This window comes from Oncorhynchus tshawytscha, linkage group LG31, assembly GCF_018296145.1.
Source record: "Oncorhynchus tshawytscha isolate Ot180627B linkage group LG31, Otsh_v2.0, whole genome shotgun sequence".
Lineage (NCBI taxonomy): Eukaryota > Metazoa > Chordata > Actinopteri > Salmoniformes > Salmonidae > Oncorhynchus > Oncorhynchus tshawytscha.
The window spans coordinates 14644804-14669895 of NC_056459.1; the positions used below are offsets into that span (position 1 = coordinate 14644804).

The 25092-nt window shown below is 45.5% G+C and overlaps 1 protein-coding gene across 3 annotated transcripts in view; it reads right to left on the reverse strand.

The window, feature by feature from the left end:
* The window catches only part of LOC112229318 (trafficking protein particle complex subunit 9-like), a 319826-nt gene that overhangs the window by 266831 nt on the left and 27903 nt on the right, over positions 1-25092 (reverse strand). For all 3 annotated transcript variants that reach the window (XR_006080512.1, XM_042310185.1, XM_042310184.1), the window contains 2 exons: positions 8058-8184; positions 2545-2690 (listed from right to left, as the gene is read on the reverse strand). Coding sequence is in view for 2 of the 3 variants with exons in the window: in XM_042310185.1 (XP_042166119.1) it covers positions 2545-2690; positions 8058-8184 (273 nt within the window). In the remaining variant the exon portion in view is untranslated. The remainder of the gene's footprint in view (positions 1-2544; positions 2691-8057; positions 8185-25092) is intronic.

Consider the following 25092-nt stretch of genomic DNA (forward strand, 5'->3'; position numbering starts at 1 on the left):
CTGCATGCAGAGTTTTGCAAGACTGTATTGCAAGTGCAAAGAAAAACTCCAAATAACGCATGTAGAGCAGAATTGGGCCAATACCCCCTCCTCATTCGAATAGAAAAAAGAGCCATCAAATTTTACAACCATCTAAAAACAAGTGACCCCAAAACATTCCATCACACAGCTCTACAATGTCAAGAGATGAAACAAGAGAAGAGTCCCCTCAGCCAGCTGGTTCTGAGGCTCAGTTCACCAACCCAAACCAACCCCATAGAGCCTCAGGACAGTACTCAGAAAATCTGGCCCAACCATCATCACAAAACAAAAAGAAAAATATATCACCTATTGGAAAAACACCACAAAAAATCTAAGTAAACTTCAATGCTATTTGGCTCTAAACAGACAGTACATCGTGGCAGACTATCTGACCACTGTGACTGATAGAAAACTGAGGAAAACATTGACTAGGTACAGACTCAGTGAGCACAGTCTGGCTATAGAGACCGGTCGTCACAGACAAACCTGGCTGCCCAGAGAGGACAGGCTGTGCTCACTCTGCTCCAGGGGAGAGGTAGAGACAGAGCTGCATTTCCTATTACACTGTGACAAATACTCAGACCTAAGAGAATATTTCTTTCCCAAAATTATAATTCAATACAAAAAATTGGAAACTATAAAATCAAATATTTATTGGGTGAAAAGCCAAAATGTGCAGTTTTGGCAGCCAAATATGTGTCCTCCTGCCACAACCTGAGGGACAGCCAGTGAAAAGTGCAAAGTAATGTCGATAATATTTCCCATCTTGTTTTGTTTTGTCTTTCATACTACGTCATGTGTCTTCTCAGTCATGTTGACACTGGTCTACTACCACTGCTTTAATGTATTGTTGTTCTGATCAATATTGTTGTTGTAGTTGTTGTTAATGATAATCCCATGTCCACTACTACTATTATTATTGCTGTTGGTCCCACAATTTATCTATATATAAATATATATTTTTTTTTTTCGATATGTATACTTTGACAATGTAAGTAATAATGAATTTGCCATGTCAATAAAGTCAATTTAATTTAATTTAATTACAGAGAGAGACACAGAGAGAAAGATAGACAGAGAGATACAGAGAGAGAGAGATAGACAGAGAGAGAGAGAGAGAGAGAGAGACAGAGAGAGAGAGAGAGACACAGAGAGAGAGAGACACACAGAGAGAGAGAGAGAGAGACACAGAGAGAGAGAGAGAGAGAGAGAGACACAGAGAGAGAGAGAGAGACAGAGAGAGAGAGAGAGAGAGAGAGAGAGAGACACAGAGAGAGAGAGAGAGAGAGAGAGAGAGACACACAGAGAGAGAAAAGACAGAGATACAGAGAGAGACACACAGAAAGAGAGACACACAGAGAGAGAGAGAAAGCCTGACAGGAGCAGGCAGGCAGGAAACTACAACAAAATTAAACCAATGAATTATAGATAACACAGAAAGCACTTTATCTATTGAATAGATATTTAAATGTATTTGTTGTTATTTTTTCCCCTCTTGACTTGTTTGTTTATTTTCCGGTGAAGACGTGACTGTCAATCTTGTTAGTCTGGAAGCGGTGATATTATACTGATAAATCAGGCGTGGGAGGTGATGACGCTATCCTACAACTCAGTGTCCCTGATGTTTTATTCACACAGATGCCTGTGTGTGTGTGTGTGTGTGTGTGTGTGTGTGTGTGTGTGTGTGTGTGTGTGTGTGTGTGTGTGTGTGTGTGTGTGTGTGTGTGTGTGTGTGTGTGTGTGTGTGTGTGTGTGTGTGTGTAATGATTCACTGTTCAATATAGCCTGTGTGATGAAAAACAAGCTGTAAGTACAGAAAGTACAGTATCTGTATCTGCGCAGACGGCTTCACTCAAAGTACAGTACAACTACACTCAAGTACAGTATCTGAGTGCAGACGGCATCACACTAAGACAGTACAGTATCTGAGTGCAGACGGCATCACACTAAGACAGGACCACGTATCTGGAGCGCAGTTCACACTAAGACAGGACAACTACACTCAAAGTACAGTATCTGAGTGCAGACGGCATCACACTAAGACAGGACCACGACACTCAAAGGGAGACTACAATGAACAAACAGTGAACGGACAAAGATGGAATGGCTTTCAGTCATAACTGAAAAACTCGATAACAATTCTAACAGCAGCCATTGTGTTGAGTCCATCTGATTTGGCACTGTACAGAGAGAGGGAGAGAAAGAGTTCACACTCCTTGGATTCTGTGAGAAGCCAGAGTAGAACTCATCCTGAGAAGTCATCCGTCACAATCATGAGAAAGTCTGCTAAAACTGGAGGGTTTTCAGATCCCCCCAAAAATTATAACATTCAGGAGCTCGAGCTCCTGGTTTAATTATGGCATTAGCCAAGCGTGTATAAAGGATGAATTAATTTCATCACGGTTATTTATAGATGTTTTACAATGCAAATATTAGTAGGCCTAAAACTGTTTTACTTTGACATGGCAACTTCAGAAGGGTGTGTGTGTGTGTGTGTGTGTGTGTGTGTGTGTGTGTGCCCACCTATCTTCTTGGTGCGCTCCTCTCCTCTGGTGTGCATGATGATGGGAGAGTAGATGAAGGGACTCTTGGAGGACATGTTGTTTTCCAGAAGGCCTTTCTGCTTGTGGGGACGCAGGCTGACGGGCAGATCCAGCAGCTTCACTGATCTGTAGCAGGGGAGAACCAATCAATCAAATGTATTTATAAAGCCCTTTTTACATCAGCTGATGTCACAAAGTGCTGTACAGAAACCCAGCCTAAAACCCCAAACAGCAAGTAATGAAGATGCAGGAGCACAGTGGCTAGGAAAAACTCCCTAGAAAGACAGGAACCCAGTAAGAAAACCTAGAGAGGAACCAGGCTCCGAGGGGTGGCCATGCTGGGTGGAGATTTAAGAGTACATGTGGCCATTAAGGTCAGATCGTTTGTCAGGGGATGGGAGATGGAGAAGGAGCGAAGGAGGCAGAGAGAAAGATTTTATCTCCACAGCCATGAACAAGGTGTGAATTGGCGCTAGTAGACACAGCACTTATCACCTCTGTGAGTAGCCAGACATTCATCTATCTATCTACACACAGACAAACGGTACAGACGGTCCTCCATCTCTCCTGGTTCTACTAACGGCCCTGCCAAGCCAGAAATAGGGGTAGATGGATACGGAGAAGATAGAAAACAGGGAGAAAAAGTGTATATACACTGCTCAAAAAAATAAAGGGAACACTTAAACACAATGTAACTCCAAGTCAATCACACTTCTGTGAAATCAAACTGTCCACTTAGGAAGCAACACTGATTGACAATACATTTCACATGCTGTTGTGCAAATGGAATAGACAACAGGTGGAAATTATAGGCAATTATCAAGACACCCCAAATAAAGGGGCGACAGGGTAGCCTAGTGGTTAGAGTGTTGGGCTAGTAACCAAAAGGTTGCAAGTTCAAATCCCAGAGCTGACAAGGTACAAATCTGTCGTTCTGCCCCCAAACAGGCAGTTAACCCACTGTTCCTAGGCCGTCATTGAAAATAAGAATTTGTTCTTAACTGACTTGCCTAGTTAAATAAAGGTCAAATAAAAAAATATATATTTTTAAAAAAGGAGTGGTTCTGCAGGTGGTGACCACAGACCACTTTTCAGTTCCTATGCTTCCTGGCTGATGTTTTGGTCACTTTTGAATGCTGGCGGTGCTTTCACTCTAGTGGTAGCATGAGACGGAGTCTACAACCCACACAAGTGGCTCAGGTAGTGCAGCTCATCCAGGATGGCACATCATTGCGAGCTGTGGCAAGACGGTTTGCTGTGTCTGTCAGCGTAGTGTCCAGAGCATGGAGGCGCTACCAGGAGACAGGCCAGTACATCAGGAGACGTGGAGGAGGCCGTAGGAGGGCAACAACCCAGCAGCAGGACCGCTACCTCCGCCTTTGTGCAAAGAGGAGCAGGAGGAGCACTGCCAGAGCCCTGCAAAATGAACTCCAGCAGGTCACAAATGTGCATGCGTCTGTTCAAAAGGTCAGAAACAGACTCCATGAGGGTGGTATGAGGGCCCGACGTCCACAGGCGGGGGTTGTGCTTGCAGCCCAACACCGTGCAGGATTTTTGGCATTTGCCAAAGAACACCAAGATTGGCAAATTCGCCACTGGCGCCCTGTGCTCTTCACATCATGTCTCGCTCCATCCACCAATGCAACGTTGCACCACAGACTGTCCAGGAGTTGGCGGATGCTTTAGTCCAGGTCTGGGAGGAGATCCCTCAGGAGACCATCCGCCACCTCATCAGGAGCATGCCCAGGCATTGTAGGGAGGTCATACAGGCACGTGGAGGCCACACACACTACTGAGCCTCATTTTGACTTGTTTTAAGGACATTACATCAAAGGTGGATCAGCCTGTGGTGTGGTTTTCAACTTTAATTTTGAGTGTGACTCCAAATCCAGACCTCCATGGGTTGATAAATTTGATTTCCATTGATCATTTGTGTGTGATTTTGTTGTCAGCACATTCAACTATGTAAAGAAAAAAGTATTTAATAAGAATATTTCATTCATTCAGATCTAGGATGTGTTATTTTAGTGTTCCCTTTATTTTTTGGAGCAGTGTATAAGACAAGTGGGCAGAATTCTGAGTGAACTTACTGTAACCTAAACACTAGGCTGCCTTTAAAGAACTATTGTATTAGGGCTTGTTGAGGTCAGTTTTTAATTTTGATTATGTGGGTTGAATACTGTAACACAGAATAAAACAATGAATAAAAACCCAGTGACTTCTCATTACTGCTGATCACTTATTAACCATCATTTATTCACATGACTTTCATCAAATATTTTGGCTGCTGTGTATATTATTACATTTGTTTTATTTGACTATTATTTATCCCAAATCATCTCTACAGAGCTGCTGCCTATACCGTCTGAAGAACTACAAAATAATGATTTTTGTCAAAGTAAATAAGGCTTTTATGACCGCTGAAAACCAATCAGGAATCACTTTGATCATGTGTTTTCAGTTAGAGATCCCTCACACAGCAACAACTGTTCTCTACATCCCCCATGACACAGACCGGACAAGACGATGAGCAAGGCACTATGGTTACTGTAGTTAATTACCAAGTTTTATACTCTAAACTACGTAGAATATGTAATGTGCGCATTGAACTCACGGGGGGAAAAAAAGACCAAAATTGTATTCAAATCATTTGACAGACATCTGTCAATTACTTATTTAAAAAGCCATAAAATAAGCGACATTTCGGTTTATCGCTCAGCACTACTTATCAATGACTAACTTGGCTAAATAAAATACATTCACTTGAAATGCATCAATTGAAAATAGCCAACTCAATTTACCAACTTCTTCGACCAAAAAACGGAAATCTTAAACTCTTTTCAAAAGCAATGAATGGACCTCTAAACATGTAGTTGAAAAAATAATTATTCACCAGAGCCTCCAGACAAGCCTATTCAACAGAGTCTCCAGACAAGCCTATTCAACAGAGCCTCCAGACAAGCCTATTCAACAGAGCCTCCAGACAAGCCTATTCAACAGAGTCTCCAGACAAGCCTATTCAACAGAGTCTCCAGACAAGCCTATTTCAACAGAGCCTCCAGACAAGCCTATTCAACAGAGCCTCCAGACAAGCCAAGCCTATTCAACAGAGTCTCCAGACAAGCCAAGCCTATTCAACAGAGTCTCCAGACAAGCCAAGCCTATTCAACAGAGTCTCCAGACAAGCCTATTCAACAGAGTCTCCAGACAAGCCTATTCAACAGAGTTTCCAGACTAGCCTATTCAACAGAGCCTCCAGACAAGCCTATTCAACAGAGTCTCCAGACAAGCCTATTTCAACAGAGCCTCCAGACAAGCCTATTCAACAGAGCCTCCAGACAAGCCTATTCAACAGAGCCTCCAGACAAGCCTATTCAACAGAGTCTCCAGACAAGCCTATTCAACAGAGTCTCCAGACAAGCCTATTCAACAGAGCCTCCAGACAAGCCTATTCAACAGAGCCTCCAGACAAGCCTATTCAACAGAGTCTCCAGACAAGCCTATTCAACAGAGTCTCCAGACAAGCCTATTCAACAGAGCCTCCAGACAAGCCAAGCCTATTCAACAGAGCCTCCAGACAAGCCTATTCAACAGAGCCTCCAGACAAGCCTATTCAACAGAGCCTCCAGACAAGCCTATTCAACAGAGCCTCCAGACAAGCCTATTCAACAGAGCCTCCAGACAAGCCTATTCAACAGAGCCTCCGGACTAGCCTATTCAACAGAGCCTCCAGACAAGCCTATTCAACAGAGTCTCCAGACAAGCCTATTCAACAGAGTCTCCAGACAAGCCTATTCAACAGAGTCTCCAGGCAAGCCTATTCAACAGAGTCTCCAGACAAGCCTATTCAACAGAGTCTCCAGACAAGCCTATTCAACAGAGTCTCCAGACAAGCCTATTCAACAGAGTCTCCAGACTAGCCTATTCAACAGTCTCCAGACAAGCCTATTCAACAGTCTCCAGACAAGCCTATTCAACAGAGTCTCCAGACTAGCCTATTCAACAGTCTCCAGACAAGCCTATTCAACAGTCTCCAGACAAGCCTATTCAACAGAGTCTCCAGACAAGCCTATTCAACAGAGTCCCAGATTAGCCTATTCAACAGTCTCCAGACCAAGCCTATTCAACAGAGCCCCAGATTAGCCTATTCAACAGAGCCCCAGATTAGCCAAGCCTATTCCACAGAGCCCCAGATTAGCCTATTCAACAGAGCCCCAGATTAGCCAAGCCTATTCAACAGAGCCCCCAGATTAGCCTATTCAACAGAGCCCCAGATTAGCCAAACCTATTCAACAGAGCCTCCAGACTAGCCAAGCCTATTCAACAGAGCCCCAGACAAGCCAAGCCTATTCAACAGAGCCCCAGACTAGCCAAGCCTATTCAACAGAGCCCCAGACAAGCCAAGCCTATTCAACAGAGCCCCAGACTAGCCAAGCCTATTCAACAGAGCCCCAGACTAGCCAAGCCTATTCAACAGAGCCCCAGACAAGCCAAGCCTATTCAACAGAGCCCCAGACTAGCCAAGCCTATTCAACAGAGCCCCAGACTAGCCAAGCCTATTCAACAGAGCCTCCAGACTAGCCAAGCCTATTCAACAGAGCCCCAGATTAGTCAAACCTATTCAACAGAGCCCCAGACTAGCCAAGCCTATTCAACAGAGCCTCCAGACTAGCCAAACCTATTCAACAGAGCCCCAGACTAGCCAAGCCTATTCCACAGAGCCCCAGATTAGTCAAACCTATTCAACAGAGCCCCAGACTAGCCAAGCCTATTCAACAGAGCCTCCAGACTAGCCAAGCCTATTCAACAGAGCCCCAGACAAGCCAAGCCTATTCAACAGAGCCCCAGATTAGTCAAACCTATTCAACAGAGCCCCAGATTAGTCAAACCAGGCCTATTGAACAGTGGTGTCATTTCTGCTATATGACTGACTTTTACTGAAACGTAAACGAGCCAAATTTCACCATAAATACATTTACAAGTAGACGCTTCTGTAAATCAGAGTGTCATGTAAAATGTTCACTTAGCTCTCAAACAGCTATAACTCTGTTCTGACCAGGAGGGAAGAGAAGAGCTACATTTCAATCATTACACCATCGTCAGAATGACCTGACTTTGTTGAGTGGGAAGAAATATTTTCTATTGACTAATCAGGCCACTCAGAGTAGTAGCTACTCAATGTTAGAACAGTGTGGTAACAATGATGAGCTCATTGGTACATTGATTACATCAAATCAGAATGACAGTTTATACACCAGGGTTGTGTTCATTAGGGCACACCGTAGCAAAACGTTTTGCAATGGAACACGAAAACAGACGTTTCTTATTGGACAAGGTCAGATTTTACCTCCCCATTTCTCTCAGTTTCAGAGCGTTTTCATCCATTCGTTCTTAATAAACACGACCCAGAGACCCCTCACCACCTTTGACTGACTTACCTGACAACTGTTGCTGAAAAAGGGCTTTAAAAATCCGATTGACTGACTGACGTACCTGACGATGGGTAGCTTGCTTAACGGTACTGGGGGCAGTTTGAGTCCATCAGGCAGGGTGAGAACCTCCATTCCTCCAGGACATTTAGACGTGTAGTTCTCCAGACTCTGAGTCACCTCCTTCTTCTCTGTGGACCGGGGAAAGAAGGGATTCGGGTTAGAAACGTAGAGCACATTACAGATGGTCAGTCTGACCATTTGAAGTAACAAGCAAAAACCATTTCTTCAAAGAGCGTTTTCACACAGTGTCACTATAGGGTGTAAAGCACATATTACTTGGCACCCTTTTGATAGAGCCAGTTTCTCCCTCACCATTTGAAGTAACCTCTCTCGCTATAACTATTGCTCCTAGTCTAAGCAAGATTACACGGCCCTGCCAATTTAATTGAGCATAATAACACAAATAACACAACTCCAGCCCAGCCCTGTCCCTTCTCCCCATCCTACAGTGTGAGTTTTATAGCTGGATCAATAAAGATGTTTATGGCCGTGCTGTATCATCACTCTCAGCCTCGCTGCTTTAGTTGCAAACAAAAATGTCTCTATGAGTTACTCTGTTGGCTGGGCCTCACGCCACATGGGGGCTGAGAGAGAGAGTGATATACACTTCAGTCAAGCTCCTAGATAGGCTACTTCTCAGTTCCCCACTACATACCCCTGCTTGGACAGCCACAAAATACCACAGTATTATCCTGAGCAACAGAGCAGCACAGACAGAACGTACTTTGATCCAGAGTCAGGGCGCCCAGGCAAACATGTCCTTCTGTAGTTCTGATCTGACAGACTGAAGAGCAGAGCAGTTCCAGTGACAGGAAACAGAACATCACCGTGATAAAACATCTCTCAGAGTTAATAGTGCCATTATTGAAAACACTGACATGGCCTTTACATAAAAATGTGTATTGAGCATCCTGTTGTTACTAAGCACATTCCTGTCACGTAAAAAGCTGACCAAATGAAGGTCTTAAAGGGATGTTAAAAGCCCTCTGTTTATTAGGAGTCGAGTCACATTCAGTGTTGTGTGTTTGCAGTGTTGGGAAGTGGCTTTAGTGATCATGGTTTAACAAGCAGAGAAATGCTGCATGCAGTTTATGAAACCGACCAAGTAGAAAAGGACACGGAAGGATTTGAGTATTGTTGCCTACCTGTCTACGTACCAGTCTTTCAATCCCCTACCCTGCCTACTCGTCTGCCTCCCTGCCTGTCATGGACAATTTCAAATGATTCCTAAACCTGCATGGAGTCTGTCTGTCGATACATTTCAATTTAGTAAATTGTATTTGGAAGCCCAAGTAAACGCAGTCTAAGAGTAAAACATGGCAAGTTGAAGGACAGACCCAGACGAACAAAACTCTGTATTGATTTGGGATGATGTGAGGTAAAACAGTATTTTTGAAGAGCTCACTGCAGCATTACACAAACAGCTCTCTGACTACCACTCTCTCTCCGTCTCTGTTCCCTGTCTCTCTCTGTTCCCTGTCTCTCTCCCCCTCCGTCTCTCTGTTCCGTCTCTCTCTGTTCCCTGTCTCTCTCCCCCTCCGTCTCGCTGTTCCCCGTCTCTCTCTGTTCCCCGTCTCTCTCTGTTCCCCGTCTCTCTCTGTTCCCCGTCTCTCTCTGTTCCCCGTCTCTCTCTGTTCCCCGTCTCCGTTCCCCGTCTCTCTCTGTTCCCCGTCTCTCTCTGTTCCCCGTCTCTCTCTGTTCCCCGTCTCTCTCCCCCTCCGTCTCTCTCCCTCTCCGTCTCTCTCTACGTTCCCCGTCTCTCTCCCCCTCAGTCTCAGTTCCCCGTCTCTCTCCCTCTCCAGTCTCTCCCCCCATCTCTCTCCCTCTCCAGTCTCTCTCCGTTCCCCGTCTCTCTCCCTCTCCCTCTCTCTCCGTTCCCCGTCTCTCTCCATTCCCCGTCTCTCTCCTCTCCCTTCTCCCGTTCCCCGCCTCTCCGTTCCCTGTCTCTCTCCCCCTCCGTCTCTCCCCGTCTCTCCTGTTCCCCGCTCTCTCTGTTCCCCGTCTCTCTCCCCCGTCCGTCTCTCTCTGTTCCCCGTCTCTCTCTGTTCCCCGTCTCTCTCTGTTCCCCGTCTCTCTCTGTTCCCCGTCTCTCTCTGTTCCCCGTCTCTCTCTGTTCCCCGTCTCTCTCTGTTCCCAGTCTCTCTCTGTCCCAGTCTCTCTGTTCCCAGTCTCTCTCTTCCCCGTTCCCAGTCTCTCTCTTTCCCAGTCTCTCTCCATTCCCCGTCTCTCTCTCCTCTCCGTCTCTCTCTTCCCCGTCTCTCTCCCTTCCCTCTCTCTCCGTTCCCCGCCTCTCTCCGTTCCCTGTCTCTCTCCCCCTCCGTCTCTGTTCCCCGTCTCTCTCTGTTCCCCGTCTCTCTCTGTTCCCCGTCTCTCTCTGTTCCCCGTCTCTCTCTGTTCCCCGTCTCTCTCTGTTCCCAGTCTCTCTCTGTTCCCAGTCTCTCTCTGTTCCCAGTCTCTTCTGTTCCCCGTCTCTCTCTGTTCCCCGTCTCTCCCGTCTCTCTCTCCCCCGTTCCCCCCCGCCTCTCTCCCCCGTCTCCCCCCGCCTCTCTCCCCCCGTTCTCCCGTCCCCGTCTCTCCCCCTCCGTCTCGCTGTTCCCCGTCTCTCTCTGTTCCCCGTCTCTCTCTGTTCCCGTCTCTCTCTGTTCCCCGTCTCTCTCTGTTCCCCGTCTCTCTCCGTTCCCCGTCTCTCTCCGTTCCCCGTCTCTCTCCCTCTCCGTCTCTCTCCGTTCCCCGTCTCTCTCCGTTCCCCGTCTCTCTCCCTCTCCGTCTCTCTCCGTTCCCCGTCTCTCTCCCCCTCCGTCTCTCTCCGTTCCCCGTCTCTCTCTGTTCCCCGTCTCTCTCTGTTCCCCGTCTCTCTCTGTCCCCGTCTCATCTGTTCCCCGTCTCTCTCTGTTCCCCGTTTCTCTCTGTTCCCCGTCTCTCTCTGTTCCCCGTCTCTCTCCGTTCCCCGTCTCTCTCTGTTCCCCGTCTCTCTCTGTTCCCCGTCTCTCTCTGTTCCCCGTCTCTCTCTGTTCCCCGTCTCTCTCTGTTCCCCGTCTCTCTCTGTTCCCTCTCCAGTCTCTCTTCCCCGTTCCCCTCTGTTCCCCGTCTCTCTCTGTTCCCCGTCTCTCTCCCGTTCCCCGCCTCTCTCCGTTCCCCGCCTCTCTCCGTTCCCCGCCTCTCCCGTTCCCCGCCTCTCCGTTCCCCGCCTCTCTCCGTTCCCCGCCTCTCTCCGTTCCCCGCCTCTCTCCCGTTCCCCGTCTCTCTCCCGTTCCCCTCTCTCCTCTCCCGTCTCTCTCCCCCCGTCTCGTTTCCCCGTCTCTCTCTGTTCCCCGTCTCTCTCTGTTCCCCGTCTCTCTCTGTTCCCAGTCTCTCTCTGTTCCCCGTCTCTCTCTGTTCCCCGTCTCTCTCTGTTCCCAGTCTCTCTCTGTTCCCAGTCTCTCTCTGTTCCCAGTCTCTCTCCATTCCCCGCCTCTCTCCCTTCCCCCCTCTCTCCGTTCCCCGCCTCTCTCCGTTCCCCGTCTCTCTCCCCCTCCGTCTCTCTCTGTTCCCCGTCTCTCTCTGTTCCCCGTCTCTCTCTGTTCCCCGTCTCTCTCTGTTCCCCGTCTCTCTCTGTTCCCCGTCTCTCTCTGTTCCCCGTCTCTCTCTGTTCCCAGTCTCTCTCTGTTCCCAGTCTCTCTCTGTTCCCAGTCTCTCTCCGTTCCCCGTCTCTCTCCATTCCCCGTCTCTCTCCATTCCCCGTCTCTCTCCATTCCCCGTCTCTCTCCCTCTCCGTCTCTCTCCGTTCCCCGTCTCTCTCTCCGTCTCCCCTCTCTCTCTCCGTTCCCCGCCTCTCTCCGTTCCCCCTCTCTCTCCCCTCCCCGCCTCTCTCTGTTCCCCGTCTCTCTGTTCCCCGCCTCTCCGTTCCCCGCCTCTCTCCGTTCCCCGTCTCTCTCCGTTCCCCGCCTCTCTCCGTTCCCCGTCTCTCTCCGTTCCCCGTCTCTCTCCGTTCCCCGTCTCTCTCCGTTCCCCGCTCTCTCTCCGTTCCCCGTCTCTCTCCGTTCCCCGCCTCTCTCCGTTCCCCGTCTCTCTCCGTTCCCCGCCTCTCTCCAACAGTCTTTCTTTCAACTCTGCGTTCTATCTGCGACCCCCCCAACAACACATAATACAGCTGCTTTTCAACTCCAGTTCAAATCCTGTGGGGAATCGATTAGACTTACTTTCGCTTGGAGAGTTGAGAGAGCAGGTGATTAAACAAGTAAACATTACAGGAAATTCTAAATGTTTCCCGTCAACTAGTATGTCAGTCAGCAGAGAAATAAGCAATTCAATGAATAAGCGTAGGAAGAATTCACAGATTTAAAATTGGCCCACATCAATTAAATAGCCTGATCACACAATTTGCCTCTCCACATACTAACTAGATGTTTATAAATGCAGTCAGACAGATAACTACAGTGGAATATGCATTTTTCCATCTAACCTTCAGACCATACAGTATCAACCCCTCCGACTAGGCGGAGGCCAGACACAGAGCTGACAACCGGCCTATAAATAAAGTCAACGCTGCCTCCTCTATTTTACTGCTCACGTTGAGTAATGAACCACTGCATTGCACAGGTATCGAGGAGAGTCAATACGTCCTGACATTTACTGGGCACAGTGACAGACTGCTTAACAGAAGAAATGACAGAACATCGTTTCCCTTTCGTCTTTCACCAAAAACACAGAGAACTGAACACGGAACTTGAATTATGCCTAAAGTGGTGAATAAAGGAATATTTAAAACTTAGGTCAATATATTATTTAGTCTGCGACCACGTAAATCAACCCAAGTGTTACGTTCCCCAGATTATGTGTTGTAGATTGTGTATTTGCATGTGTTTATTTCAGGAAATGGCTTCCTGAAATCCCTCAAGCAGCTGATTGGTCGACTCCAGGGCTAATTGGAGAGCTGACCCCGCCCCCTCGTCAAGACACAGCTGTTGCCAATTACCCATTCCTTCTGAAGTTATATAAAAGCCAGTGTTCTGTTCAGGAGGGAGATCTCTTTTTGTAGAGGATCTTTTTGGAGGTAGAGATTTTGCTGGAGGTAGGGATTGCTGAGATTGATTTTGTTAGAGGTTGATTTTGTTGGAAAGTGGTATGTTCTGTGAGTTTGTTGCTCAGATAGAGCTTATTTGACATCCTTTTGTTTCTTAGTTTGTTTAAAATTGTTTAATATTCTGTTTCATTTGTTCCCAGGGGGGAAGGGGAAGGCACCTAGGGAGTGCTTAGGCAAGAGGCCCGCGGGCATACATATACCCGTAGCATATTCGCTGTCAAGACACACTAGGTAAGACCTGGGCGGACCACCCCTTGTATTTTGGTTAGGGCACCAGGTGGTGCTAAATTAGGTAAGTAGTGGGTAGGCAGGTAAGATAGGAGAGGGGGGGGGGCTTTGAGATTTACTTTCTTTCTCTGGTTCCGTCCAGCCCCTTTTCCCCATATTACCGTGTAAAGGAATAAAGTCCTTGTAAACGGTACCACATTCTGCCTGTTGTCATTCTTACTTGCACCTACAGTCCATACCTTTTTCGCTTCACGGAGAGTTTAGTTGTAGCAGGGTGTTGCGTTCCCTCTTCATAGAGGCGTGTGTAACATAATGGGGGCTCATCCGGGATTTTTCCATTAAACCCACCGGACCCTGCTGCTCTGAGCTCTCTCTGTGGTTAGTGATTGAGGTGTGATGGTAGGTTGTGAGTTTGGATGACTTGTTTAGTTAGTGTGTTCAGGAGACTGCATTGTATAAGATGGCTGCATCTCCAAGTTTTTTGAAGCGCCCTCTATTGATTGTTTGGTGAGGTTTCGTAAAGTAGACCTTAAAGCTATAGCTGACCATTATGGATTTGTATTCCCTGAGAAAGCCCTAAAGGCTGAGCTGTTGGTGCTAGTCAGGGAGGGTTTAGTGAGAGAACGGATTCTCTCATTGCAAGGAGAGGAGACGGGTAGACCTTCTGATGCCAAGTCAGAGGACAGGGCGGGAGGAAGGGGTTCCTCGTACCCCCTTTACATTGCCCCGATTCGATCCTTTATCTTCTGCTTCGGGTCGTTCAGATGGGACTGCTAGGCTGAAGGTGAGGCTGGCTCGGTTAGAAATGGAGCAATAGATAAAGAGACACAGATGAATTTTGAACTTGAAATTAGGAAAATAGAAGCTGACAAGGAGGTGAGGATCCGACAACTGGAGCTAGATGCTGGCTCCAGTGCGACTCCACAAGCTGCTCATCATCAAGCCCACTTCGATGTGAGTAAAAACATAGCTTTAGTCCCTCCATTCCGAGAGTCGGAAGTTGATTCTTATTTCTCTGCGTTTGAGCGTGTGGCCGCTGCGCTGCATTGGCCACTCGAGGTTTGGCCGCTTCTGTTACAATGTAAATTGTCTGGGAAAGCCCAGGAAGTAGGAGCTGCTCTCTCCCTGGAAGACAGTTTACATTACGATACAGTTAAAACTACCGTGTTGCGGGCTTATGAGTTGGTGCCTGAAGCTTATAGGCAGCGCTTCAGGAACCACAAAAAAACGTCTCACCGTACATTTGTTGAATTTGCTAGGGACAAAGAGTCTCTGTTTAATCGTTGGTGTTCAGCCAGCAAAGCTAACACCTTTGCTGATATTCGGGAGATGATGCTGTTGGAGGACTTTAAAAGCAACCTCCCAGATAGACTTGTAGTTCATTTAAATGAACAGAAAGTGGTGACATTGGCCCAAGCAGCAGTGTTGGCAGATGAGTACGCTTTGACACACAAGACTGTCTTTGGTGCACCACGTTTTGAAGGCCGGACGATTACGTCATCAGTTCCTCGTTCAGGTCGCTTTTCCTCTGACAACCCTAAGCCTTTTCAAGAAATCCGTGAATGTTATTACTGTCACCAAAAGGGTCACCTGTTGTTTACCTGGAAAACCTGATTCAACTCATGAATTCTGCATTCATACTTCCACATTCATTCTTACATAACTGGTTCAACAGTCTTAAACTTTGAATGGCACCAATATGTCTCTCTCTTATTTTTCAGTTCATCCGCTCATTTTGAAGAGAATCGCCTACATTTCCACCCAGAGCAGCAGCCTATGGTGTGGTACTGTAGAGGACCCCTGGTGATGACTGTGGGCTGTTTTAGCATCCTTTGTGAGGCCTCTTAACTGACTGAGACTCTAGGGGGAGAGAGGGAAGAGAGACTGGGACTTCCAATACATCCTGACACGAGTAGCATTCAATAAAACAGAGGGAGATTCTGCCAACTGTCACTGTAGATGATGTACTGCCCTGCCAATGTGATGGAAAGTGCTGCCAGCATACAAACTAATGAATATCAAATGAATTACGAATATATATATTTATTTATTGTTTTGGGGGCAGGAATGTTTACAAGTAGTCAACTGCAATGACATCCGCATATTGTGGGCGAAAATCCTAGCCTAATCTTATCCACTGTAAACCAGAATACTGCACCAGAAAATGTCAAGTGGGTGGGAGACTAGCAAAAAGTGACAACAGACTTGGAAAATACGTGCACTTACTTCAGTATACAGAGATGGAGTAGGTGAGTGGCCATCTTATGCGCCTGTGAGGATTGAGGGAAATCAGGAGGCAATGCCTGGGGCTTTCAAGCAATTCATCGACAGGTTCAGCTCATACTAAAGTAGCCAGGAACCTGTATACTTTAAGTTACTGTTATGTACGACTCATAGACATACACTGAACAAAAATATAAAATGCAACAATGTCAAACGATGTTACTGAGTTACAGTTCATAGAAGGAAATCAGACAATAGAAATACATTCATTAGGCCCTAATCTATGGATTTCACATGACTGGGCAGGGAGGACATAGGCCCACCCAATTGGGAGCCAGGTCCACCTACTGCGAAGTCAGGCCCAGCCAATCAGAATGAGCTTTTCCCCACAAACGTGCTTTATTAGAGACAGAAATACTCCTCAGCACCCACCCTCCCTCTCCTCAAACAATCCCACAGCTGAAAAAGACTGATATGGCGTCCTGGGCTGGCGTGGATGCAAGTGGTCTGCGGGTGTGAGGCCGGTTGGATGTACTGCCAAATTTCCTAAAACAAAGTTGGAGGCAGCTTATGGTCGAGAAATTAACATTACATTTTCTGGCAACAGCGCTGTTGAACATTCCTGCAGTCAGCATGCCAATTGCATTTTACCTCAAAACTTCAGACATCTGTGGCATGGTGTTATGTGACAAAACTGTATATTTTAGAGTGGCCTTCTAATGTCCCCAGCACAAGGTGCACCTGTGTAATTATCATGCTGTTTAATCAGCTTCTTGATATGCCACATCTGTCAGGTGGATAGACTAGCTTGGCAAATGATGAATGCTCACTAACAGGGATGTAAACAATTTTGTGCAAATGTGATAGAATTATTTTCTGCTTATGGAAAATTTCTGTGATCTTTTATTTCATGTCAAGAAAAATGCAACACTTTACATGTTGCGTTTATATTTTTGCTCAGTTTATAATTTATGATAAATTACAGGCCTCTCTAATCTTTTAAAGTGAGAGAACTTGCACAATTGGTGGCAGACTAAATACTTTTTTGCCCCACTGTATATAGTTTAGTGAGTGTGCATATAAAGTCTAGTGAGTGTGTATATAGTCTAGTGAGTGTGCATATAAAGTCTAGTGAGTGTGTATATACAGTCTAGTGAGTGTGTATATATAGTCTAGTGAGTGTGTATATATAGTCTAGTGAGTGTGTATATATAGTCTAGTGAGTGTGTATATATAGTCTAGTGAGTGTGTATATATAGTCTAGTGAGTGTGTATATAAAGTCTAGTGAGTGTGTATATAAAGTCTAGTGAGTGTGTATATAAAGTCTAGTGAGTGTGCATATAAAGTCTAGTGAGTGTGTATATATAGTCTAGTGAGTGTGCATATAAAGTCTAGTGAGTGTGTATATAGTCTAGTGAGTGTGCATATAAAGTCTAGTGAGTGTGTATATACAGTCTAGTGAGTGTGTATATATAGTCTAGTGAGTGTGTATATATAGTCTAGTGAGTGTGTATATATAGTCTAGTGAGTGTGTATATATAGTCTAGTGAGTGTGCATATAAAGTCTAGTGAGTGTGTATATAGTCTAGTGAGTGTGCATATAAAGTCTAGTGAGTGTGTATATACAGTCTAGTGAGTGTGTATATATAGTCTAGTGAGTGTGTATATATAGTCTAGTGAGTGTGTATATATAGTCTAGTGAGTGTGTATATATAGTCTAGTGAGTGTGTATATATAGTCTAGTGAGTGTGTATATATAGTCTAGTGAGTGTGTATATATAGTCTAGTGAGTGTGTATATATAGTCTAGTGAGTGTGTATATATAGTCTAGTGAGTGTGTATATATAGTCTAGTGAGTGTGTATATAAAGTCTAGTGAGTGTGTATATAAAGTCTAGTGAGTGTGTATATATAGTCTAGTGAGTGTGCATATATAGTCTAGTGAGTGTGTATATACAGTCTAGTGAGTGTGTATATACAGTCTAGTGAGTGTGTATATATAGTCTAGTGAGTGTGTATATACAGTCTAGTGAGTGTGTATATATAGTCTAGTGAGTGTGTATATATAGTCTAGTGAGTGTGTATATATAGTCTAGTGAGTGTGTATATATAGTCTAGTGAGTGTGTATATATAGTCTAGTGAGTGTGTATATATAGTCTAGTGAGTGTGTATATATAGTCTAGTGAGTGTGTATATAAAGTCTAGTGAGTGTGTATATATAGTCTAGTGAGTGTGTATATATAGTCTAGTGAGTGTGTATATATAGTCTAGTGAGTGTGTATATATAGTCTAGTGAGTGTGTATATATAGTCTAGTGAGTGTGTATATATAGTCTAGTGAGTGTGTATATAAAGTCTAGTGAGTGTGTATATAAAGTCTATTGAGTGTGTATATAAAGTCTAGTGAGTGTGTATATATAGTCTAGTGAGTGTGTATATATAGTCTAGTGAGTGTGTATATAAAGTCTAGTGAGTGTGTATATATAGTCTAGTGAGTGTGTATATATAGTCTAGTGAGTGTGTATATATAGTCTAGTGAGTGTGTATATATAGTCTAGTGAGTGTGCATATAAAGTCTAGTGAGTGTGTATATATAGTCTAGTGAGTGTGTATATAAAGTCTAGTGAGTGTGTATATATAGTCTAGTGAGTGTGTATATATAGTCTAGTGAGTGTGTATATATAGTCTAGTGAGTGTGTATATATAGTCTAGTGAGTGTGTATATATAGTCTAGTGAGTGTGTATATAAAGTCTAGTGAGTGTGTATATAAAGTCTAGTGAGTGTGTATATAAAGTCTAGTGAGTGTGTATATATAGTCTAGTGAGTGTGCATATATAGTCTAGTGAGTGTGTATATAAAGTCTAGTGATGGTGTATATATAGTCTAGTGAGTGTGCATATAGTCTAGTGAGTGTGCATATATAGTCTAGTGAGTGTGTATATATAGTCTAGTGAGTGTGTATATAAAGTCTAGTGAGTGTGTATATATAGTCTAGTGAGTGTGTATATATAGTCTAGTGAGTGTGCATATAGTCTAGTGAGTGTGTATATATAGTCTAGTGAGTGTGTATATAAAGTCTAGTGAGTGTGTATATATAGTCTAGTGAGTGTGCATATATAGTCTAGTGAGTGTGTATATAAAGTCTAGTGAGTGTGTATATATAGTCTAGTGAGTGTGTATATATAGTCTAGTGAGTGTGCATATAGTCTAGTGAGTGTGCATATATAGTCTAGTGAGTGTGTATATAGTCTAGTGATGGTGTATATACAGTCTAGTGAGTGTGTATATATAGTCTAGTGAGTGTGTATATAAAGTCTAGTGAGTGTGTATATATAGTCTAGTGAGTGTGTATATATAGTCTAGTGAGTGTGCATATAGTCTAGTGAGTGTGCATATATAGTCTAGTGAGTGTGTATATAGTCTAGTGATGGTGTATATATAGTCTAGTGAGTGTGTATATATAGTCTAGTGAGTGTGTATATATAGTCTATTGAGTGTGTATATATAGTCTAGTGAGTGTGTATATATAGTCTAGTGAGTGTGTATATATAGTCTAGTGAGTGTGTATATAAAGTCTAGTGAGTGTGTATATAAAGTCTAGTGAGTGTGTGTAGGGTCAGTGCAAGATAGTTAGTGCAGATACACAACACGATCAAAGGTATGTGGACACCTGCTCCTCGAACATCTCATTCCAAAATCATGGGAATTGATATGGAGTTGGTCCCCACCTTTGCTGCAATAACTCTTCTGGGAAGGCTTTCCACTAGATGTTGGGACATTGCTGCGGGGACATGCTTTACATTCAGCCGCAAGAGCATTTGTGAGGTCGGGCACTGATGTGGGAGGATTAGGCCTGGCTCGCAGTCAGGCGTTCCTATTCATCCCAAATGTGTTCGGTGGGGTTGAGGTCAGGGTTCTGTGCAGGCCAGTCAAGTTCTTCCATACCGATCTCGACATACCATTTCTGTATGGACTTCGCTTTGTGCACGGGGAATTGTCATGATCAAACGGGAAAGGGCCTTCCCCAAATTGTTGCTTAGAATGTAATTGTATGCTGTAGTGTTAAGATTTCCCTTCACTGGAACTAAGAGGCCTAGCCCAAACCATGAAAAAACATCTACACAACAACCCATAATGACAAGAGAGCGAGAGGCTGAGTTAGAGATCGAGCGAGAGGCTGAGTAAGAGATGGAGCGAGAGGCTGTGCTTTCTCTGCCTCTGGCTCTCTGGCTCTCTGGCTCTCTGCCTCTCTGCCTCTCTGCCTCTCTGCCTCTCTGCCTCTCTGCCTCTCTGCCTCTCGCTCTCTGCCTCTGCCTCTCTGCCTCTCTGCCTCTCTGCCTCTCTGCCTCTCTGCCTCTCTGCCTCTCGCCTCTGCCTCTCGCTCTCTGCCTCTCGCTCTCTGCCTCTCGCTCTCTGCCTCTCGCTCTCTGCCTCTCGCTCTCTGCCTCTCGCTCTCTGCCTCTCGCTCTCTGCCTCTCGCTCTCTGCCTCTCGCTCTCTGCCTCTCGCTCTCTGCCTCTCGCTTGCTCGCTCTGCCTCAGCCTCTCGCTCGCTCGATCGCTCTCTCTGCCTCAGCCTCTCGCTCGATCTCTGCCTCAGCCTCTCGCTCGATCTCTGCCTCAGCCTCTCGCTCGATCTCTGCCTCAGCCTCTCGCTCGATCTCTAACTCAGCCTCTCGCTCGATCTCTAACTCAGCCTCTCGCTCGATCTCTAACTCAGCCTCTCGCTCGATCTCTAACTCAGCCTCTCGCTCGATCTCTAACTCAGCCTCTCGCTCGATCTCTAACTCAGCCTCTCGCTCGATCTCTAACTCAGCCTCTCGCTCGATCTCTAACTCAGCCTCTCGCTCGATCTCTAACTCAGCCTCTCGCTCGATCTCTAACTCAGCCTCTCGCTCGATCTCTAACTCAGCCTCTCGCTCGATCTCTAACTCAGCCTCTCGCTCGATCTCTAACTCAGCCTCTCGCTCGATCTCTAACTCAGCCTCTCGCTCGATCTCTAACTCAGCCTCTCGCTCGATCTCTAACTCAGCCTCTCGCTCGATCTCTAACTCAGCCTCTCGCTCGATCTCTAACTCAGCCTCTCGCTCGATCTCTAACTCAGCCTCTCGCTCGATCTCTAACTCAGCCTCTCTCGCTCGATCTCTAACTCAGCCTCTCTCGCTCGATCTCTAACTCAGCCTCTCTCGCTCGATCTCTAACTCAGCCTCTCTCGCTCGATCTCTAACTCATCCTCTCTCGCTCGATCTCTAACTCAGCCTCTCTCGCTCTCAGCTGCTCGCTCAGCCCTTCGCCCTCTCTCTCTCAGCCTCTAGCTCGCTCTCTCAGCCTCTTCTCAGCCTCTAGCTCGCTCTCTCAGCCTCTAGCTCGCTCTCTCAGCCTCTAGCTCGCTCTCTCAGCCTCTAGCTCGCTCTCTCAGCCTCTAGCTCGCTCTCTCAGCCTCTAGCTCGCTCTCTCAGCCTCTAGCTCGCTCTCTCAGCCTCTAGCTCTAGCTCTCTCAGCCTCTAGCTCTAGCTCTCTCAGCCTCTAGCTCTCTCTCTCATCCTCTAACTCTCTCAGCCTCTCAGCCTCTCTCTCAGCCTCTCTCAGCCTCTCTCTCAGCCTCTCTCTCAGCCTCTCTCTCACGCAGGCCTGTAGCTCCTGTGATGACACGCTACCTGTTCTCTCTCTTTTCCCTCTCCCAGACAGGGTGACAGTGGTAACGTTAATTAGACTCTCTCTCCCGGTAACGTTAATTAGACTCTCTCTCCCCGAAAGGTCCATCTTAAATAAAACATTTGCTATGATTTTTAATGTCACCGATGGGGACTTGAAAAGGCACTACTGCCTCAAGACAGACCTTAGAAGGGCCCGGCTCTTTCAAAGACCGTCATTTCCTTTCCCTGGGAGCTTCTGCTGTGACATTAAATGGGACGACAGCAACGTTCTAGCAATCCTAGAATCTCCATGTATGCCAGATTTTTTTCAAGAAATGTACACAGTTGATAAATGAGGCCCCACATCTGAGGATTAAAAGGCACATTCTGGGATATTTGAGAATGTTAATTGCCATTCTCATTCGTCAGCTTTATACCAAACTAAATAGCAGGCTTACATTGGGCTGAAAAAGTCAGGATTGTGACTTTAAAGGAAAAGGCTGTTGCTGCTGGGGCTAGACAGTCACACTGTTTTGCTATGCTGAGCTATGCTGCTGTGCGTCCTACAATACTTCCACAGACACGCAGGGAACATAGCAAGGGGGGCGCGCCCCACTACTGCATGCTGGGAGAAGACGACCTGCAATAACCCCCGCCGTGTGTGACATCACCACACTGCAGACAAACAGCAGGGGGGTGAGGGAGAAGGGAGAAAAAGGGAGAGGGGTGACAGAGGGAGAGAGAGGACGGGAGAGAGAGAGACAGGCGGGCGAGGAAAGAAGGCGTGCAACCTCAGTTCAGAGGGGACAGATTTGTGCGAGGCCCATTTCAGAGTGTCTCTGCCAAAGACACCATTCAGAAAGTCACTGAGAACTAGAGCCGTTTTAAGCTGCTAAAACAGTTACTCAAGCTTGGAGTTAGGAGTCTGGGGAACAAGGTTTCAACTCAAGTGAGATCATAGCTTTAATATAACAATGAAATATGTTTGGGGACTTTATGCCCAGCCTCTCACACAAAATGGCATAGCTAGAAAAGCATCATACTCCTTGCCTTTCTGTCTCGAGGCATCGCAGGCTGTAATTGCACGTTTAAGTGTGTAGGACGAGAACACACACACACACATGGTGGGTGTATGACAGACACTGAGCTGTAGTTGAGCTGTTGTTATTCCAGCAGGGTTACACAGTGAGGATGGTGCTGGGTAGATGGGAGCATGGCCTCTCTCAGCGTAGCAACAGTCCCTCGCTGCTACTGCTGCTGCTGACAGTGGTGAATATTTCATACTGTTGGCGCTCTGCTCGCTCTCTCTCTCTCTCTCTCTCTGTCTCCCTCCCTTTCTCTGTATTCACTCTACATTTCTCCTCTCTCCTTCCTCACCGTCTCTCTCCTTCTCCCTCCCACTTTCCCAAAAGCATTACATTGGCCTCGATAGTGAGGTCCGTTAGGCATCAACTCCAACCCTGTCCTCTCTCTCAGATGAGTACCCGAGTCCAGAGGATTTCTGGTCAAAGCTCACTTTCGCCCAGCCACCATATGAGATGACTGGCTTGGTTGAGCATCACACACCATTACACCCGCAGGCACAATGCTGGCTTTCCCAAAGGACATTGATGGATGGCTGCAGCCAGGGGGTGATTTTAGATAGTATGAAATCGAGGGAAAATGCATTAAGGGTTTTAAACTAATACTGACAAAAACGTTTGACTATGACCATGTAATATCTGTTATTCCAAGTAGTCTTGTCACGATACCAACATTTTACTGACTATACGATACCGGGCCAAGTATCACGTTACTGAGTAGTATCGTTATACCACGGGGGAAAATTCAGTGGCCTAGCATGCTGAACGCTTGTTCCCGTTCTCTAAACGTTATGCACACGTGCTAAACAAAAAAAAACGGTCACTAATATTCACACATTCACTGAAATACTCAGCACAACACATATTGAATTTAAACTTCACACTGTATAATAGAATACTGCATAGAATGGCTCATTTGCTCATATTTGCAATGGCCTACCTGTGATTGGGCTGGAGGAATGAGAGGAAGGAGTGGACACGCATAATGATCTGCATGTCACTGCTGCATCAAGGGGAAACCACGGCATGAAACCTTCTACTCTTCAGTTAATACACACACACACACTCTCTGTCTCCCTCTCTTTCAAAAACACACACCACTCTCCCTCCCAAACGCACACTGCTCCCAACTTTAGAAACATTAGGCAACAAACAGAATGTAAGAGAGCACCAGAAAGAGATTTTTGATATAGTTAGGTCTTTATGAAGCCTACCTACATGAAGCCTACCTACATGAAGCCTACCTACATGAAGCCTACCTATATAAAGCCTACCTATATAAAGCCTACCTACATGAAGCCTACCTACATGAAGCCTACCTACATAAAGCCTACCTACATGAAGCATACTTACATGAAGCCTACCTATATGAAGCCTACCTATATGAAGCCTACCTATATGAAGCCTTCCTACATGAAGCCTATCTTTATGAAGCCTTCCTACATGAAGCCTTCCTACATGAAGCCTATCTTTATGAAGCCTATCTTTATGAAGCCTACCTATATGAAGCCTACCTATATGAAGCCTACCTATGAAGCCTACCTATATGAAGCCTACCTATATGAAGCCTTCCTATATGAAGCCTATCTTTATGAAGCCTACCTACATGAAGCCTACCTATATGAAGCCTATCTTTATGAAGCCTACCTACATGAAGCCTACCTATATGAAGCCTATCTTTATGAAGCCTTCCTATATGAAGCCTATCTTTATGAAGCCTACCTTTATGAAGCCTTCCTATATGAAGCCTACCTATATGAAGCCTATCTTTATGAAGCCTTCCTATATGAAGCCTATCTTTATGAAGCCTTCCTATATGAAGCCTACCTATATGAAGCCTACCTATATGAAGCCTTCCTATATGAAGCCTATCTTTATGAAGCCTACCTTTATGAAGCCTACCTATATGAAGCCTACCTTTATGAAGCCTTCCTATATGAAGCCTATCTTTATGAAGCCTACCTTTATGAAGCCTTCCTATATGAAGCCTACCTATATGAAGCCTATCTTTATGAAGCCTTCCTATATGAAACCTATCTTTATGAAGCCTTCCTATATGAAGCCTATCTTTATGAAGCCTTCCTATATGAAGCCTACCTATATGAAGCCTACCTATATGAAGCCTTCCTATATGAAGCCTACCTTTATGAAGCCTACCTATATGAAGCCTACCTTTATGAAGCCTTCCTATATGAAGCCTACCTTTAGGAAGCCTTCCTATATGAAGCCTATCTTTATGAAGCCTTCCTATATGAAGCCTACCTTTATGAAGCCTATGAAGCCTACCTATATGAAGCCTTCCTATATGAAGCCTATCTTTATGAAGCCTACCTATATGAAGCCTGCCTATATGAAACCTACCTTTATGAAGCCTTCCTATATGAAGCCTACCTTTATGAAGCCTACCTATACAGTGCCTTGCGAAAGTATTCGGCCCCCTTGAACTTTGCGACCTTTTGCCACATTTCAGGCTTCAAACATAAAGATATAAAACTGTATTTTTTTGTGAAGAATCAACAACAAGTGGGACACAATCATGAAGTGGAATGACATTTATTGGATATTTCAAACTTTTTTAACAAATCAAAAACTGAAAAATTGGGCGTGCAAAATTATTCAGCCCCCTTAAGTTAATACTTTGTAGTGCCACCTTTTGCTGCGATTACAGCTGTAAGTCGCTTGGGGTATGTCTCTATCAGTTTTGCACATCGAGAGACTGAAATTTCTTCCCATTCCTCCTTGCAAAACAGCTCGAGCTCAGTGAGGTTGGATGGAGAGCATTTGTGAACAGCAGTTTTCAGTTCTT